Source organism: Salvelinus alpinus, chromosome 13 (genome assembly GCF_045679555.1).
Source record: "Salvelinus alpinus chromosome 13, SLU_Salpinus.1, whole genome shotgun sequence".
In the NCBI taxonomy this organism is placed as follows: Eukaryota; Metazoa; Chordata; class Actinopteri; order Salmoniformes; family Salmonidae; genus Salvelinus; species Salvelinus alpinus.
Genome location: NC_092098.1, coordinates 31,417,461 through 31,437,258, shown reverse-complemented (window position 1 = coordinate 31,437,258; position 19,798 = coordinate 31,417,461). Strand labels below are relative to the sequence as shown.

The window sequence follows — 19,798 nt, the reverse complement described above, 5'->3', positions numbered from 1 at the left end:
AAATGGCTTCAACAGAAGAAAATACGCCTTCTGGAGTCGCCCAGTCAGAGTCCTGACCTCAACCCAATTGAGATGCTGTGGCATGACCTCAAGAGAGCAGTTCACACCAGACATCCCGAGAATATTGCTGAAATGAAACAGTTTTGTAAAGAGGAATGGTCCAAAATTCCTCCTGACCGTTGTGCAGGTCTGATCTGCAACTACAGAAAACGTTTGGTTGAGGTTATTGCTGCCAAAGGAGGGTCAACCAGTTATTAAATCCAAGGGTTCACATACTTTTCCCACCCTGCACTGTGAATGTTTACACGGTGTGTTCAATAAAGACATAAACGTACAATTGTTTGTGTTATTAGTTTAAGCCGACTGTGTTTGTCTATTGTTGTGACCTAGATGAAGATCAAATTTGATGACCAACTTATGCAGAAATCCAGGTATATCCAAAGGGTTCACATACTTTTTACCACTGTAATTGAACCACAACATGTATCCCCATTTGGAAAATGTGAGCAAAATATACACATTGTTCTTTTGAATTGCAGTCCATACATACAGCATGCCATGGATAAAGAAAGTAACTGAAAGCTATAGTGTCATAGACCTGGTACTTCCAATAAGTTCTGTCATTTTTTATTCACTTCTGTTGCATCACATTGTGCCCATTATAGCATTGTCTGGGGCCAATTTAATGTAAACAAAGGCAAAATGACATATCTATTGGAATTGTTCAATTACACCAATTAAAATGACAATTTAATGTGGTATATATTAAGGTCCATAATAGTTAACTAATAAAAACTGACTGGTGCACACTTCACTATTGTACTTACTGTAGTGTGGTTTCACAAGTCAAATAAACTTGATAAGATACATTGTTCCCTACACTTCCACAAATATCTGTGGTTGGTTGGAAACACAGTGAATGGTTGGCAAGCTTGCTGCTTGCTCACTTCATCCAGTGTTGCAGATGCCCATTTTTTTGCAATATACATGTGTCACGCCCTGACCTTAGAGATCCTTTTTATGTCTCTATTTTGGTTTGGTCAGAGCGTGAGTTGGGGTGGGCATTCTATGTTCTGTGTTCTATGTTTTGTATTTCTTTGTTGTTTGGCCGGGTGTGGTTCTCAATCAGAGGCAGCTGTCTATCATTGTCTTTGATTGAGAACCATACTTAGGTAGCTCTTGCCCACATGGGTTTTGTGGGTAGGTGTTTTCTGTCTTTGTGTCAGCACCAAACAGTACTGTTTCGTGTTGGTGTATTTTTTGTTATTTTGTCTTAGTGTTCTGAGTTAAAATAAATATCATGAACACGTACCACGCTGCACCTTGGTCCGATCCTTCTCCTTCCGACGACAACCGTTACAACATGATCATTTAGCTAACCTACAACAGACATGCTGCTATGATGTTCACTTTATTAAGAAGATACTTGACACGTTTGAGCTGACAAATTCTTTCTAAAGTCTGACTTCGTCTTCCACCGCTTAGGTTACCCAAAAACCCGTACAAAACAGTGGAGCACACGTGTGTAATCTGTTCAAAGCAGCTAACGTTAGTTCAAGGATCGTGTTGTATAACGTTAACTTACAGGCTACGTGTTGTCTCCATTGTCTTGTAAGGCGACGTCAAATTCATAACCTTTAAGCATATTTGAACATAGTATAAAGTTGAAGTAAAACAAAATACTAATTGAATTCGAACAAAATAGCTACTTTTACCTTCAAGCTGCTCCAGCACAATAAAACATCAGCGAGGCAAATCGCTTTTACATCATTACCATAGTGTGCGCTGGTGTGCTCACGGTTGTCAGTAGTTACCACCTCCTTATTATATAGATCAGTGGATACCCCAGCTACAAAGTCAAAATTAGCTTTTAGGTATGCATAAGATTAGCAGTGTGGTTATGGTTAAGGTTAGGTTTAAAATCTGATTTTAAAATTAAGAAGATAAATTGTAGACGGGGATTGCTGCTGGCTGCATGGGCTGGGCTCAGTGGTGTAAAAATACTTTGAAGTACACGTAAGTCGTTTTTTGGTATCTGTACTTTACTAATTTTATTTTTGACTACTTTTACAAAAAAAAATTATGTACTTTTTACTCCATACATTTTCCCTGACACCCAGAAGTACTTGTTACATTTTTGAATGCTTAGCAGGACAGGAAAATGGTCCAATTCACGCACTTATCAAGAAAACATCCCTGGTCATCCCTACTACCTGATCTGGCGGATTCACTAAACACACATGCTTTGTTTGTAAATCATGTCTGAGTTTTTGGGTGTGCCCCTGGCTATCCGTAAAATATATATATTTTTAAATCATGCCATCTGGTTTGCTTAATATAAGAAATTTGAAATTATTTATACTTTTGATACTTAAGTACACTTTATCAATTACATTTACTTTATTTAAAACCAAATACTTTTAGACTTTTACTCAAGTATTATTTTACTGGGTGACTTTCACTTTTACTTGAGTCATTTTCTATTAAGGTATCTTTACTTTTACTCAAGTATGACAATTGGGTATTTTTTCCACCACTGGCTGGGCTGACTGTTAGGGGATAAGATTAGGTTAAGGTTAGTGTTAGGAGTCAGGTTAAAGGGTTAGAGTTAGGGGAAGGGTTAGCTAACATGCTAAGTAGTTGCAAAGTAGATAAAAAGTATTAAGTACACTGAACAAAAATATAAACGCAACATGCAACAATTTCAAAGATTTTACTGAGTTTGTATTTATTATGGATCCCCATGATCTTCTCTTAGCTGATGCCTATAAGCTATTCCCTACTCTACTACCACATATCTACAACACAAAACACATGTGTACGTGTGTGTATAGGGCATACGTTATCGTATCGTGTTTGTAATCATGTGTCTGTGCCTATGTTTGTGTTGCTTCACAGTCCCCGCTGTTCCATAAGGTGTATTTTAGCATTTTTTCAAATCAAATTTTACTGCTGCATGAGTTACTTGATGTGGAATAGAGTTCCATGTAGTCATGGCTCTATGTAGTACTGTGCGCCTCCCATAGTCTGTACTGGACTTGGGGACAGTGAAGAGACTTCTGGTGGCATGTCTTGTGGGGTATACATGGGTGTCCTAGCTGTGTGCCAGTAGTTCAAACAGACAGCTCGGTGCATTCAACATGTCAATACCTCTCACAAATGCAAGTAGTGATGAAGTCAATCTCTCTTCCACTTTGAGCCAGGAGAGATTGACGTGCATATTATTAATGTTAGCTCTCTACGTACAGCCAAGGGCCAGCTGTGCTTCCCTGTTCTGAGCCAATTGCAATTTTCCTAAGTCCCTCTTTGTGGCACCTGACCACATGACTGAACAGTAGTCCAGGTGCGACAAAACTAGGGCCTGTAGGACCTGCCTTGTTGATAGTGCTGTTAAGAATGCAGAGCAACGCTTTATTATGGACAGACTTCTCCCCATCCTAGCTACTGTTGTATCAATATGTTCTGTTAGGTAACACTTTATCCACAATATAGCAGGTGGTGTAAAGCCGTAACACATACGTTTTTCCAGAAACAGACTATGATTGATAATGTTAAAATCCGTACTGAAGTCTAACAAAACAGTTTATATGGCCCTAATCTATGGATTTCACATGACTGGGAATACAGATATGCATCTGTTGGTCACAGATAACTTTTTTTTTTTAAAGTAGGGTCGTGGATCAGAAAACCAGTCAGCACCACACATCTCCTTTGCATAGTTAATCCGGGTGTTGATTGTAGCCTGTGGAATGTTGTCCCACTCCTCTTCAATGGCTGTGTGAAGTTCCTGGATATTGGCGGGAACTGGAACACGTTGTTGTACACATCGATCCAAAGCATCCCAAACATACTCAATAGGTGTCTTGTCTGGTGAGTATGCAGGCCATGGAAGAACTGGGACATGTTCAGCTTTCAGATTCCAGGGTTGTGCAAACCCACAGTTTCATCAGCTGTCCGGGTGGCTGGTCTCAGACGATCCCACAGGTGAAAAAGCCGGATGCGGAGGTCCTGGGCTGGCGTAGTTACACGTGGTCTGTGGTTTTGAGGCCGGTTGGACGTACTGCCAAATTTTCTAAAACGATGTTGGTAGAAAAATGTACTTTCAATTCTCTAGCAACAGCTCTGGTGGGCATTCCTGCAGTCAGTATGCCAATTGCATGCTCCCTCAAAACTTGAGACATCTGTGGCATTGTGTTGTGTGACAAAACTGCACATTTTAGAGTGGCCTTTAATTTTCCTCAGCACAAGGTGCACCTGTGTAGTGATAATGCTGTTTAATCAGCTTCTTGATATGCCTGTCAGGTGGGTGGATTATCTTGGCAAAGGAGAAATGCTCACTAACAGGGATGTAAACAAATGTGTGCACAAAATGTGAGACAAATATGCTTTTTGTGCGTATGGAACATATCTGGTATATTTTATTTCAGCTCATGAAACATAGGACCAACACTTTAGAAGTTGCTTTCATATTTTTGTTCAGTGTAGTTGCAAAGTTGCTAATTAGGTCAAATGCTAAAGTTGTTCATGATGAGATTAGAACACACAACCTTTGGGTTGCTAGACATTCATTTTTGCTTTACCAAACTTAATATATCATACTAATTTGAATGTCCTGGGTTTACGTTTACTTTGTTACGTCTAATCAATGTAATGTAACATAAAGTAACATATCATACTAAATGAAGTGGCAAGGATTTTTGTTAAAGGTGCACTATGCAGAAATCACTTTATTATTTCCTGGTTGCAAAAATTCTAATAGTTTGCCTAATTTCCGTTTATTTGACAAAACAAGCAAGTATAGTGTAGGGAATAATTTTACCATCTAAACCACTGTGAAATATATTTTCCATAACCAAAAATATTATATTTTCAGTTTGAAGCTGGTTTACAAAACCAAAAGTAAAAGACGCAAAACGAAACTTAAGAATGGGAAGCATATAGAAGAGATCTACTGCGTCTTTCAAGTAATCGACAGATCTATAACTCATATTTCTATGTGAATTTGGTCCGGTCACCCAAAAAGTTACATATTGGAGCTTTAAATATAATAAGTTTGCTCTGAGACCAGGCTAAACATTTTGGTTGCTAGAGTTTTGCTTAATATACACACACCCATTCACCCCAGCCAACCACCCTGTTTTTTTTTATTTTTTATCCGCCGTCTCCCCGCAAGAGGCCTTTTGCCTTTTGTTAGGCCGTCATTGTAAATAAGAACTTGTTCTTAATAATTTTATATTTAAACTTTAATGGGGTAGGGACGTCGCAAAGACCCTGGCTGTGCCTGTGTCCAATCCACCTGGTCCTGCTACCTATCCTGTGCTGCTGACTACCTAGCGTGCCATAGAATGATGTCCGACTGCCATGCCCCTTACCATCACACCCACATACATTGAATTCCTAAAACATGCACACTATTCATTATGGGTTTTAGGCTGAATATCTGTAAAACACTTGCTGATGTCATAAGGGCTTTAGAAAATAAATGTGTTTGATTGAAGTGTGCTGCCTTCCATTTCCTTATACATTATCAGATAAAATTCCCTTATAAGATCCAATTTGTTTTATTGATATTATTTATTGACTATTAATTACACTTCAGATTGCACAAATTTATGAACATATAATTTAATAAACCTCTAAACAAAACTATCATTACATTAAATTGCATGTTGCATCTGGGGTGAAAAATACATGTATTTTACTCTTAATCTAATTTTTACTTCATAATTTCACTTCATAAATCTTTAATCTTTCTTATTAAAACTGTGAATAATGTTCTGTAAATGAGTTCATGGCAACAAATACAATACATGTAATTTTTAAACTATCAGACCAAAGATGAAAAAATGTACTGATACAACCTGATTGGGTGAACGCGTTACGCAACAACATCCGGGACTAGCATTAGCCACTCTAGCATGGTGCTGGAAAACGGCTTCATAAAGTATGCATATTTTCATTTTTTTCCGCCTTCTCGCCATTAAATCGATTTAAGGTTTGAAAACAGACTCCTTTGCAGCCTGAATTAAGAATATTTTATGTACGAACCAGTCCACAGGGGATACGAATGTATAGCCGGCTGCACACATTCCCTTTGGATGGTAAGATGAAACGACTCGATATCGCCATCTGCATGCCTTTGGGCTACAGTGAAATGTGATAACGCCATGTACCTGAAAGGTCCTAAAATTGAATTAAATAGAACTCACTTTGATATCAACCATCCTATCAAACCATCAAGAAGAACACTATCCATCTTCAAAATAGTATCAGCCAAGAAGAAAGTAAAATTGTCAACATATCAGTGGGAATACGCATGGCATAGTCTCCTGATGAGACATTTAATGAACAAAGCACAGACTCAGTCAGTGGCTTATTATTGCAGTGAGCTCTCTTTTGACACAGCTGAACATGTAGACAGTTTAGTGACTGTCAGTGCAAGGCATGTAATTCTCTTCCACTATAATATCTCCAACCTATTCAGGTAATCTCACACACAATTAAATCATACGACGCTGAAAGTGACAAGCTGCATTTCTCAGAAAAACAAAGAACAATGTGGTTCAACATTTTTACTCAAAACGAAACACATTAGATAAAAGGGTGCAACAGAAAAAAGTAAACGTTTACAAGACAAACACATAAAATAGACATAAAAAGCATATTAGTATAAAACACCTTTTGCACATATTCTTTTGAATAAATTGTTGGGTTCATAACAATGTCTAGTTATCTTTCTCTTCAAGTCTTATAGGCTCTTGGACTTGTCTTGGTTGTGGATGTACTTATGGTAGACTACTCCAAGTGTGGTGGAGAAGTTCCCCATGAACAAGACAAGGTAGGAGCAGCCACACATGAAGACCTGTAGGGTGGGGAGGGAGGACAGGTTAGGAATACTGTAGCAAATGTTCACTTTAAATTTGACAGTCAACAAAATAAACAACAAAAAACTAAAGGAGCTTGCCACATATTAATATAAGTTTCATTCATTTCTCTGTGAAATGAAAAGAGCATCTGTGAAATGCACTGACTTGCCACTCTTTACACTCTGGGAGCTGGGCCATCCTGAACAGTGTTAGGCCATTGTAAAGCTGCCAGAACTACAAACACACAGAACATAGTGGTGTCACTCTGCAGAAACAACAATATCCAGAAATAACTTTGGTACTTTCAATAACCCCCCCGCTGCTGATACTCACATGACCAAAGAACAGGAAGGGCAGAAGGAAGGTCAGGCCTCGCCACATCCACGACTGGAAACCCTCTGAGGTGGTGGAATGTTTGTTTACGTCACTAAATACACTACATGACCAAAGTATGTGGACACCTGCTCGTCGAACATCTCATTCCCAAATCATGGGCATTAATATGGAGGTGGTCCCCCCTTTGCTGCTATAACAGCCTCCACTCTTCTTGGAAGGCTTTCCACTAGATGTTGAAACATTGCTTCCAATCATACACAAGAGGATTAGTGAGGTAGGGCACTGATGATGGGCGATTAGGCCTGGCTCGCAGTCAGCATTCCAATTCATTCCAAAGGTGTTAGATGGGGTTGAGGTCAGGGCTCTGTGCAGGCCAGTCAAGTTCTTCCACACTGATCTCGACAAACCATTTCTGTATAGACCTCGCTTTGTCCACGGGGGCATTGTCATGCTGATACAGGAAAGGGCCTTCACCAAACTGTTGCCACAAAGTTGGAAGCCCAAAATCATCTAGATCGTCATTGTATGCTGTAGTCTTAAGATTTCCCCTCACTGGAACTAATAGCCCCGAACCATTATTCCTCCTCCACCAAACTTTACAGTTGGCACTATGCATTGGGGCAGGTAGAGTTCTCCTGGCATCCGCCAAACCCAGATTCGTCCGTCGGGCTGCCAGAGAACGCGTTTCCACTGCTCCAGTATCCAATGGCGGTGAGCTTTACACCACTCTAGCTGACGCTTGGCATTGTGCATGGTGATCTTAGGCTTGTGTGCGGCTGCTTGGCCATGGAAACCCATTTCAAGAAGCTCCAGGCGAACAGTTCTTGTGCTGACGTTGCTTCCAGAGGCAATTTGGAGGTAGCGTTGTAACCGAGAACAGACGGTTTTTACACACTACGCGTTTCAGCACTCGGCGGTCCCGTTCTGTGAGCTTGTGTGGCCTACCACTTCACGGCTGACCTGTTGTTGCTCCTAGACGTTTCCACATCACAATAACAGCACTTACAGTTGACCGGACCAGCTCTACCAGGGCAGAAATTTGACGAACTGACTTGTTGGAAAGGTGGTATTCTACGACGGTGCCACGTTGAAAGTCACTGAGCTCTTCATTAAGGCCATTCTACTGCCAACGTTACACTATGGAGATTGCATGGCTGTGTGCTCGATTTTATACACCTGTCAGCAACGGGTGTCAAACTAATTTGAAGGGGTGTCCACATACTTTTGTATATATAGTGTATATGGAATGCTCATATAATAACCATGTACTATACAATACCAGTAAACATGTACGATACAGCTGCAAACTACACTATGTGTTGATGATGATATCAGGTCAATGAGGAGTGATGGAGGAGGATGCGTTTTTGTAATTTTGGTCATGTTACTCTTAAAACACGTGATCAGTGAGTAGTCATGATGACACACAACAATATGTGACTTCTCACTCACCAACTGTCAAGTCCATGTTGTGACTCTCTCCCAGGGCTCGAAGTCTGTACAGACAGCCACTCTGGTAATAGTACTGGAGAAACTGGACAAAACCTATTTTGCACAGACAACACAACAACAGAAGTATACTGTATTAATACTGACACTGTTCTATTTCGTCCCAGGTTTCAGGTCAATCCCATTTCAAAGGTGAATTAATTGAAATGCCTATTCAATAGTTGAATAGTGCCATTTGTTTTCAATAATGATAGCTTCATATTAAAAACAACTGTATGTGATTTACTCCATAGTCATTCTATCTCACACTTAAAGATATTACAGTTGTGTCTTACTTTGGTACAAGCAGTAGGTGAGAAACTGATTCCTGAACATCTGGTAGAGTATGCCTTCTGGCCTGTAGGACGGATAGGGCAGTTAGATAAGTACTATGGTGCAAATTACATTCTAGCCAATCAGAGGTAAAAAAAAAAATGCATTTGGGTTGAAGGTCAACAAGCTACCTAATCTGTTCTTCTTGTCTTGTGCACTCATAAATATGGTAATAAAAATGGTAACATGGTAACTTACTAAAACTCCAGGCCTCTGGGGCTGCAGTGTTCAGTGTCTCCCTCGTGCTTAATTTGATCACACGCCCAGCCATAGTTAGAGTGATATCATATTGCAGATGTAGAACATTGGGGAGCACTTACCAAGTCAGCATCACTCCAGACAGGAAGCAGAACACATAGTGATGAAACACCCACCAACCCTTGATCCTGAAGGAACAAACAAACAAGTCACACCAAGATCTACAGTGGGGCAAAAAAGTATTTAGTCAGCCACCAATTGTGCAAGTTCTCCCACTTAAAAAGATGAGAGAGGCCTGTATTTTTCATCATAGGTACACTTCAACTATGACAGACAAAATGAGAAAAGAAATCCAGAAAATCACATTGTAGGATTTTTAATGAATTTATTTTCAAATTATGGTGGAAAATAAGTATTTGGTCAATAACAAAAGTTTATCTCAATACTTTGTTATATACCCTTTGTTGGCAATGACAGAGGTCAAACGTTTTCTGTAAGTCTTCACAAGGTTTTCACACACTGTTGCTGGTATTTTGGCCCATTCCTCCATGCAGATCTCCTCTAGAGCAGTGATGTTTTGGGGCTGTTGCTGGGCAACACGGACTATCAACTCCCTCCAAAGATTTTCTATGGGGTTGAGATCTGGAGACTGGCTAGGCCACTCCAGGACCTTGAAATGCTTCTTACGAAGCCACTCCTTCGTTGCCCGGGCGGTGTGTTTGGGATCATTGTCATGCTGAAAGACCCAGCCACGTTTCATCTTCAAATCCAGAAAATCACATTGTAGGATTTTTAATGAATTTATTTGCAAATTATGGTGGAAAATAAGTATTTGGTCACCTACAAACAAGCAAGATTTCTGGCTCTCACAGACCTGTAACTTCTTCTTTAAGAGGCTCCTCTGTCCTCCACTCGTTACCTGTATTAATGGCACCTGTTTGAACTTGTTATCAGTATAAATGACACCTGTCCACAACCTCAAACAGTCACACTCCAAACTCCACTATGGCCAAGACCAAAGAGCTGTCAAAGGACACCAGAAACAAAATTGTAGACCTGCACCAGGCTGGGAAGACTGAATCTGCAATAGGTAAGCAGCTTGGTTTGAAGAAATCAACTGTGGGAGCAATTATTAGGAAATGGAAGACATACAAGACCACTGATAATCTCCCTCGATCTGGGGCTCCACGCAAGATCTCACCCCGTGGGGTCAAAATGATCACAAGAACGGTGAGCAAAAATCTCAGAACCACACGGGGACCTAGTGAATGACCTGCAGAGAGCTGGGACCAAAGTAACAAAGTCTACCATCAGTAACACACTACGCTGCCAGAGACTCAAATCCTGCAGTGCCAGACGTGTCCCCCTGCTTAAGCCAGTACATGTCCAGGCCCGTCTGAAGTTTGCTAGAGAACATTTGGATGATCCAGAAGAAGATTGGGAGAATGTCATATGGTCAGATGAAACCAAAATATAACTTTTTGGTAAAAATTCAACTCGTTGTGTTTGGAGGACAAAGAATGCTGAGTTGCATCCAAAGAACACCATACCTACTGTGAAGCATTGGGGTGGAAACATCATGCTTTGGGGCTGTTTTTCTGCAAAGGGACCAGGACGACTGATCCGTGTAAAGGAAAGAATGAATGGGGCCATGTATCGTGAGATTTTGAGTGAAAACCTCCTTCCATCAGCAAGGGCATTGAAGATGAAACGTGGCTGGGTCTTTCAGCATGACAATGATCCCAAACACACCGCCCGGGCAACGAAGGAGTGGCTTCGTAAGAAGCATTTCAAGGTCCTGGAGTGGCCTAGCCAGTCTCCAGATCTCAACCCCATAGAAAATCTTTGGAGGGAGTTGATAGTCCGTGTTGCCCAGCAACAGCCCCAAAACATCACTGCTCTAGAGGAGATCTGCATGGAGGAATGGGCCAAAATACCAGCAACAGTGTGTGAAAACCTTGTGAAGACTTACAGAAAACGTTTGACCTCTGTCATTGCCAACAAAGGGTATATAACAAAGTATTGAGATAAACTTTTGTTATTGACCAAATACTTATTTTCCACCATAATTTGCAAATAAATTCATTAAAAATCCTACAATGTGATTTTCTGGATTTCTTTTCTCATTTTGTCTGTCATAGTTGAAGTGTACCTATGATGAAAATTACAGGCCTCTCTCATCTTTTTAAGTGGGAGAACTTGCACAATTGGTGGCTGACTAAATACTTTTTTGCCCCACTGTATGTACAGGCGACAGCGAATAAATAGCTAGAATGGACAGTACATATGAGATATAAATCTAAGTGTATTATACATGCAGGATTGTACATCAAAGTACAGTAGTTAGTATCAATTCAGGACTGCCGTGTGTGATGTAAAAAAGCTCACAGCATAAAAATCCTAATAAAATTGAATTGTGAAGATTTTTACATCCCACACTGTGCAGGTATACGGAAGACGACAAAGAAAAATAGTATCGTATAGAAGTCAATCTATAGTGCAGACAAAGTATCCTTGTGTTTCTCACAAGAGATGGCATATGCTGAGGGGACAAAGCAGCATCAACATGCCTCCATGTAATGAGGCTGACACAGACAAGGTGCTGTTTCATTGGACCACTGTTGTAGCGCAAACACACAGTGGTGCAGTGTCTTCAGCTGAATGCAAACACACACCAGCAGTATGAAGTGCTGACTACTGACCTGGAGCCATTGCTAATGAGGATACTCTCCCGAATGGTCAGTGTGCAGTAGTACCACACCAGCAGGAAGTTGAAGAGAGCGTCTAAGGCTCTGCCAAACAAAGACGGACACAACCACAAACACTAGTTCACCGTTAAGTTCACAGAGTTCAGAGTCAAAGACAAACAGGAGCAAACGTAATTTTTTTGTATTAGTGCATAATAACAATATATTACAGCTAATAATACATACAATAGTGGAATGTTTTTAATGAGTTGCTAATTTTAGCGTAGCCTAGTGGTTAGAGCGTTGGACTAGTAACTGAAAGGTTGCAAGATCGAATCCCCGAGCTGACAAGGTACAAATCTGTCGTTCTGCCCCTGAACAAGGCAGTTAACCCACTGTTCCTAGGCCGTCATTGAAAATAATAATTTGTTCTTAACTGACTTGCCTAGTTAAATAAAGGTAAAATAAAATAAAAAATCTAAATAAATATGGATTGTCAATAAAATGGTATATGAGAGGTTACTCACCTGTAACTAAATACAAAGCGACATGTGAATGAGAAGACGAGGAGTAGGACGGTGAGGACCAATTTGAATTTCTCATATTCATCTTTGTAGGCAAATCTTGTGGCGAGAGAACAGAGAAAAAGCATCTGTTATGTTCACCAAGAGGCAAACAGTTTGAGTTCAGTTTGAGTATGAGTTCTCATTGTCATGTTATGACTTCATTATTACATTGCAATAGATTTGTTAAATTACTTTAAAGCTCTTACTTGGAGTGTTTGTTGAGCAATGTTACATTCACGTTCCCAAGAACGAGACTGAGGTATAACCTGTACAGCAAAGGGGAGAGAATTTTATCAAGAAAATAATTGTCTACAAATCTTCTCTAATAGAGAGCCAAACTCACTTTGTCTAGTTGAGAGCCAACCCGTATCAAGCGAAACTGTTTTACACTGACAGTTTGGACTACACACTATGTGCTTAAGGTGTGTTGTAGTAGATAGCCTAACACCGAGACGGTAGCCGCTCGCTATGCAAAAGACGCCTATATTTGTTTTACCCATTCTTCTTTGGCAGGAAAGACTCCATTTCAAAGAAAACATTTGGTCTGTCCTTGATAGATTCCTGGATCCCATCTATTGTATTCATTTCCTCTGGACTCAGTGTTTCTTTGCATCTAAAGAGGAAAAGGACAACATGATTTAGTAATAAGTCCAAAGCGGACCAATAGAATAACGAGAATTATGACTATTACACTGTGATTACTAGATAACATTGAAAAATGTGAGGTTCCATGTGTCCTATTACATCAACTGTGCTTGATACTCACTCTTCCAGCGACACCGTGAGCTCTTTTAATTTCTTCCTCTGTCGTGCTATGGCATTGGAACAGCTGTCTTGTAGCTTGGAGACCTCCTCAAGCTTCTGTTTATACAGACGGTGAGTCTCCTAGAGGAAAATAGAGATGGTAAGAACAATTTTGCATCTCTATGGTGCATATGCAGCACACTGTATCATCTCAGTCACTCAGCAATGTGGTTGCACTAGATATGATGGGATATTTCACTGACACTTATTGTCATTGCACGTAACATTAGTATGACCATACAGCTGTATTAAAGCTTGCTTGTGCTGAGCCTATTCATTTTGTTTAGGCTAAGTTTTACAATCTACCTTGACATTTGTACGGACCTAATCGGATGTGGCCTAGGTCTCACACTTTGGAAATTATGGAAATCAATTTCAAAATGTTGGTCTAGTTGTACTGCTTGCTTGTGAGGCTTCCAATGCAGCCATTTTTATCTCAATACCAACAACTTTCGGGGTAACAATTAAGTACCTTACTGTGATTGTTTTTAATTAAAATGGTCAAAAAGAAAACAAAAATAGCTTCTTAGCAAAGAGCAATTTCTCGAGCAAGAATTTTGCTTGGACTGTCTGGGAGTCATCTGAGTATAGAGGAGAAAAGAGAAAACTAGCTTTTATTGACAGAGAGGTTTGGAACTCTTGGTCTATAACTAATTTACCGCCTGGTGATATCACCTGGCAGGCCAAAACTCCATCCCACCACAACAGGCTAACATTTTAGGCGGTCTTTTCAAACAGCTCTTACACTAAAAGAGCATTGTTGTAATTTCACAGTATTATTCCAACCTCATAGTGGAAATATATAAAACAGAGGAAAATCACATTGACACCACTGGGCCTTTAAAAAATAAGAAAAGTGATAGCTACTGATCTGTGGGTCCTCCAATGTTATAACTTCTCAAGAGTTTATGTCAATTTACAGTGATAAGTTGTATTAGAAAATTAAATTAGTTCCAAATATATTTGATAGCAATAGCTTTTGTAGGTAGAAATCAGTTACTCTGGAAGCAGCCTAATATCACCAGGTTGTATACAGAACGTGTTTGATATCATAGTGGAATTTAATATGATATATTTAAGCAATTAGGCCCAAGGAAGTGTGGTATATGGCCAATATACCACAGCTAAGGGTTGATCTTAACCACGACACAACGCGGAGTGCCTGGACACAGCCCTTAGCCGTGGTATATTGGCCATATACCACAAACCCCCGAGGTGCCTTACTGCTATTATAAACTGGTTACCAACGTAATTAGAGCAGTAAAAATAAATGTTTTGTCATACTCGTGGTATACGGTCTGATATACCAAAGCTGTCCACCAATCAGCATTCAGGCCTCGAACCACAGAGTATAAAGTATGATATATTACATGTATTCAATTTAGTATTGTACTGTGGTATGATTGTTGAATGTATTTTGGGAAATTAATAATTATATGTCAAGGTACATTTAAAAAGAAAAAACTGTTTACGACATTGTTATGCCTGTCCAACTACTGCTGTAATCCTGTGATAAGAACCTGTGTGCCAGTTTTTGTTTAATAAAATAAATATCCTAAAAAATTAAATCAGATGATCAAAACAGCTTTCAAACAGATTTCTGCTGCAGTAGCTTTCAACAAGTTTTTGGTCTGGAGTGGTCCATAAAATTATCCTACTGAAGAACCTTCATTCTTGCATTATTTCTTGGGTGTGCTAGCTAGTCAGCTAGGTTGACGGTTTGCCAGAGCAATGGCAAACTGAATGTGGACAGCTTGTTTATGAATACCCAATGCCATTAATAATTCCCATGACATTTCGTTAGATTACTATTTCAAGGAACTCGCTAACATTAGTCAGTTCAAGATTGTAAAATGTGCAATCACAGCTAGCTAGCCTACAAGTACATGTTTCTGGATTGGCGAGCATTTGGTGCCAACGTTACCTACCTAGCTAGCTGTCGTAAACACACATTGTGCGGGTTAGCTCGTTTATGGGCGACTGGCTGTAGCGAATTGGCGAACCGCTAACTTGAAGTCAGCAAGTTTGTAGGAAATATACTTTTCTAAAAACATACCCCTTACCTGGACCCGTTGAAAGTCCTTTTCCAGACCCTCCCACTCCTGTAAGCAATCAGCCAAACTAGTTTGGTTGAATAACATTGTATTCCTATGTGGGCAAAGGCAAGAACACAAGAAATGTCAGCTGTGCAACAGTTGTAAGACCTATCACTTCGAGGACACCTCATCCAACTCTGTTTATCCAATGAGGTGTCCCGATTCATTTCTTGAAGTTTTCACCGCCCACGCGTGAGCCAATGAACGCTTTCGAACAATAGAACAGCTGCTTGGGTGACTGTTATTACCGTATTTTTTTGCACAAGATCATGGTGTCCTCAGTGGCGGAAAAAGTTCCCAATTGTCAAATTTAAATAAAAGTAAGACACATTAATATAAAAGGACTCAAGTAAAAGTGAAATTCACCCAGTAAAATACTACTTGAGTAAAAGTCAAAGTATTTGGTTTTAAATATACGAAAGTAAATGTAATTGCTAAAACATACTTAAGTATCTAAAGTAAAAGTATAAATAATTTCAAATTCCTTATATTAAGCAAACCACCCGACACGATTGTCTCGTTTTTTTAATGAATGGATTGCCAGGGGCACACTCCAACACTCCAACATAATTTTCAAAAAATTTGTGTTTAGTGAGTCGCCAGATCAGAGGCAGTAGGGATGACCAGGAATGTTCTCTTGATAAGTGCGTGAATTGGACAATTTTCCTGTCCTGCTAAGCATTCAAAATGTAAGGAGTACTTTTGGGTGTCAGGGAAATTGTATGGAGTAAAAAGTACATTATTTACTTTAGGAATGTAGTGAAGTAAAAGTTGTCAAAAATATAAATAGTAACGTAAAGTACAGATATCCCCAAAAACGACTTTAGTAGTACTTTAAAGTATTTTTACTTAAGTACTTTACACCACTGGGTGTGCCACTGGACCTTATCATTACATTGATTACATAATCCTGACAAGTTGTCATTCAGCATTCCTATGAAATTCTCAGGACCTATGATTCCAGAATATCAGCAGGACAAATGTATCAATGTGTATAAGTTGTTTTAGCTGCACCGATGCCTGGGCCTTCAGAAATAATAATATTGCATTACATATGGAAAGTGAATATCTTACAATGAACTGACGATCAGCAAGCCTATGGCCTGACAAGCAATGCTTGCAAGCTGGTTCTCACATAATTATGTGTCTGTGTGTGTGTACTATGACCATACTTTAAATATTTGTGAGAAATTGGTGCTCATTGCATACAAATGTCATCAACCACCCAAGGTCAATATAAATGAGGAAGGGAACTTCATGACAAAAATATCCATGTACTTTTTAAAATTTTCATTGGGTAAATAGTGTTCCAGTGAATTACAGGGCTCTGGTGCCATTAAGGTCTGGACTAATTCAAATGATCTACTGTCCATCTTAATAGCAGGGCACTGCAATATCAGTCATTTGTCTACCCAGTGTGTGCAACTCCCAGTCGGACAGCTGTTGTACAAACTCTTGGTTTGGCCTCATGTTGGTTTTACATTGCAGGACATGCTTCCAGGCCTCCTGCAATGAGAAAATTGCCATCAATATCATAATGGTGTGGCAAGAAAAACAAAAAAATGTGTCACTTACTAAATGCAGCAGCTTACGAGTTAGTCGAGGTAATATGTACATGTAGGTTGGGGTAAAGTGATTATGCATAGATAATTAACAGAGAGTAGCAGCATGTGTGAAAGAATGTGAATGTGTCATCGTGTGTGTGTGTGTCCGTGTGTGTGTGTTCTGTGTGTTGGAGTGTCAGTGTAGTATGTGTGAGTGTGTGGTTAAAGTCCTGTGAGTGTACATCAAGCCTGTGCAAGAGAGTCAGTGCAAAAAATAAGAATAAAATAAGGGGGTCGATGCAAATAGTCCTGGTAGCCATTTGACTAACTGTTCAGAAGTCTTATGGCTTGGAGGTAGAAGCTGTTAAGGAACCTTTTGGTCCCAGACTTGGCGCTCTGGTACCGATTGCCGTGTGGTAGCAGAGAGAACAGTTTATGACTTGGGTGGCTGGAGTCTTTGACCATTTTTAGGGCCTTCCTATACTATAAACACGCAGTATTATCATTACTAAGCCAATCAACATTTCTTCAGATTCCCAAAACAGAAACTGGAACAGCCTGAACTTCACTATTTCTATTACACATTCCAAAGAAGACAGGAAAATATATAACTTGCCCCTAATGTATATTTCAAGTGGTGCAAAAGAAAAGCCATGGCTGCAGCACTACAGCGGCTTATTCTGTGACTTGAAAAAATCTCAACTGCAGATCCAGTGTTGAGACGAGAGCCTAAATGGGGAACATTTGCAACACGATAAGGTCTAATGTTTCATGAGCTGAAATAAAAGATCTTAGAAATTTTCCAAATACACAAAAAGCTTATTTCTCTCAAATGTTGTGCACAAATTTGTTTACATCACTGCTCACTACAGCGGCTTATTCTGTGACTTGAAAAAATCTCAACTGCAGATCCAGTGTTGAGACGAGAGCCTAAATGGGGAACATTTGCAACACGATAAGGTCTAATGTTTCATGAGCTGAAATAAAAGATCTTAGAAATTTTCCAAACACACAAAAAGCTTATTTCTCTCAAATGTTGTGCACAAATTTGTTTACATCACTGCTAGTGAGCATTTCTCCTTTGCCAAGATAATCCATCCACCTGACAGGTGTGGCATATTAAGAAGCTGATTAAACAGCATGACCATTACACAAGTGCACCTTGTGCTGGGGACAATAAAAGGCCACTCTAAAATGTGCCACAGATGTCTCAAGTTGAGGGAGCATGCAATTGGCATGCTGACTGCAGGAATGTCCACCAGAGCTGTTGCCAGATAGTTTAATGTTAATTTATCTACCATAAACCGCCTCCAACGTTGTTTTAGAGAATTTGGCAGTACGTTCAACCAGCCTCATACCGCAGACCATTTGTAACCACGCCAGCCCTGGAGCTCCACATCCGGCTTCTTCACCTGCAGGATCATCTGGGACCAGCCACCGGGACAGCTGATGAAACTGAGGAGTATTTCTGTATATAATAAAGCCCTTAAGAAAAACTAATTCTAATTGGCTGGGCCTGGCTCTCCAGTGGGTGGGCCTGGCTCCCAAGTGGGTGGGCCTATGCCCACCCAGGCCCACTCATGGCTGCGCCCCTGCCCAGTCATGTGAAATCCATAGATCAGGTCTAATGAATTTATTTCAATTGACTGATTTCCTTATATGAACTGTAACTCAGTAAAATCTTTGAAATTGTTGCATGTTGCGTTTATATTTTTGTTCAGTATAAAAAGTGGAAGAAAATGCATGCAGCCTACCAATGAAAACACGTATCCTCTCAAAACTGGAGTACAGATCAGCCTCCATTGAATCTGCCACATTAATGTGAAGGATGGTGTGGTTTCCTTTTTTCAACCTAATTTCAAAAGAAAAACATTTGATTAAAACAACTATTTAGGACATGCTCCTTTGACATGTAAATACGAGTCCTCACACACGTGACTAGTGTCTACAGAGACAATAACAAGGGCGGCGCCACCCCCCCTCATTCATTCATTCATCCATCCATTCATCATGTCATAAAGCACAATATTCCTCATACTCTCTCCCACAGGCATAATGAATTTGCCTTTAGATGACATCTCAACAATTTTTTATTTTATTAAATTGAACCTTTATTTAACTAGGCAAGTAAGAACAAATTCTTATTTACAATGATGGGTTAACTGCCTTGATCAGGGGCAGATTGACAGATTCTTACCTTGTCAGCTCAAGGATTCGATTCAGGAACCTTTCGGTTACTGGCCCAACGCTCTAACCACTAGGCTACCTGCCGCTCCCATTGAACATTGCAACTTATATTTCTAAATGGCAAAATAATTGCTAACATCATGCTTCAAATACTAGCTGACTTATTTCAGGAACACAAATATTTGTTTTCTCAGTATATCAACATCTTTCTGTAGATAACGTTAGCTAGTCGAGTTTTCAAACAAACATCAGATATGGTAGAGCACCCTAGATAGCTAGCTACCACAAAAAAGATTTGACCCTAGCCTAATGTCTGTCTCTGCCATTGACTGTGACGTTAGGTCTCTGCTAACAACATACTTGGCTATCTCATTCACTGAAAATGCTAGTAAAAAAATGCAGGCAGTTAACGTTACAGATTAGGGCAGAAACTTACCTGGTTAGGGTGAAAATGACAAAACGACTTTTCCCACTCAAGTTAGCTTAGCACTTAGCTAGTTAGCTACAACATTTCTAATACATCTCTGAACTAACCACACAAAATGTAGAGGAAATTACACAGGTTTGTTTAGGTTTTATTGCTAGGTAACACAATAACGGGCATTGCGTTTGGCTGGATAGTAATCATTTGTGATTGGTCATTCTATCTACTTCCGTATTCAGTAGCCTATCCAAGTCTTCATCCAGCTGTGT

At 39.8% G+C, this 19,798-nt stretch overlaps 1 protein-coding gene across 6 annotated transcripts; it reads right to left on the bottom strand.

Moving 5' to 3' along the window:
• Positions 1 to 6,557: 6,557 nt before the first annotated feature.
• Positions 6,558 to 19,695, bottom strand: tmem120aa (transmembrane protein 120Aa). 6 transcript variants are annotated; one of them, XM_071338987.1, is made up of 16 exons: positions 19,542 to 19,695; positions 18,673 to 18,770; positions 18,217 to 18,373; positions 16,787 to 16,880; positions 15,342 to 15,426; positions 13,241 to 13,359; positions 12,971 to 13,087; positions 12,681 to 12,740; positions 12,436 to 12,531; positions 11,924 to 12,013; positions 9,344 to 9,409; positions 8,987 to 9,048; positions 8,655 to 8,747; positions 7,200 to 7,264; positions 7,032 to 7,100; positions 6,558 to 6,862 (listed from the first exon to the last, which is right to left on the bottom strand). In XM_071338987.1, exons 5-16 carry the CDS (start codon positions 15,417 to 15,419, stop codon positions 6,749 to 6,751), a joined length of 1,029 nt encoding a protein of 342 aa, XP_071195088.1. In that variant the 5' UTR covers positions 15,420 to 15,426; positions 16,787 to 16,880; positions 18,217 to 18,373; positions 18,673 to 18,770; positions 19,542 to 19,695; the 3' UTR covers positions 6,558 to 6,748. The 6 variants fall into 6 exon arrangements, with proteins under 6 accessions (XP_071195088.1, XP_071195089.1, XP_071195090.1 ...); XM_071338988.1 differs by having other exon boundaries at positions 18,277 to 18,373; XM_071338989.1 differs by lacking the exon at positions 18,217 to 18,373.
• Positions 19,696 to 19,798: the final 103 nt, after the last annotated feature.

Excerpts from the sequence above, each read along its gene's own strand:
- tmem120aa (XM_071338987.1), bottom strand. The coding sequence starts at position 15,419 with ATGTTATTCAACCAAACTAGTTTGGCTGATTGCTTACAGGAGTGGGAG. Across the intron at positions 12,741-12,970 it reads TTCCTGCCAAAGAAGAATGG|GTTATACCTCAGTCTCGTTC; the intron begins GTAAAACAAATA and ends TTTGCTGTACAG. Across the intron at positions 7,265-8,654 it reads CAACATGGACTTGACAGTTG|AGGGTTTCCAGTCGTGGATG; the intron begins GTGAGTGAGAAG and ends CCACCACCTCAG.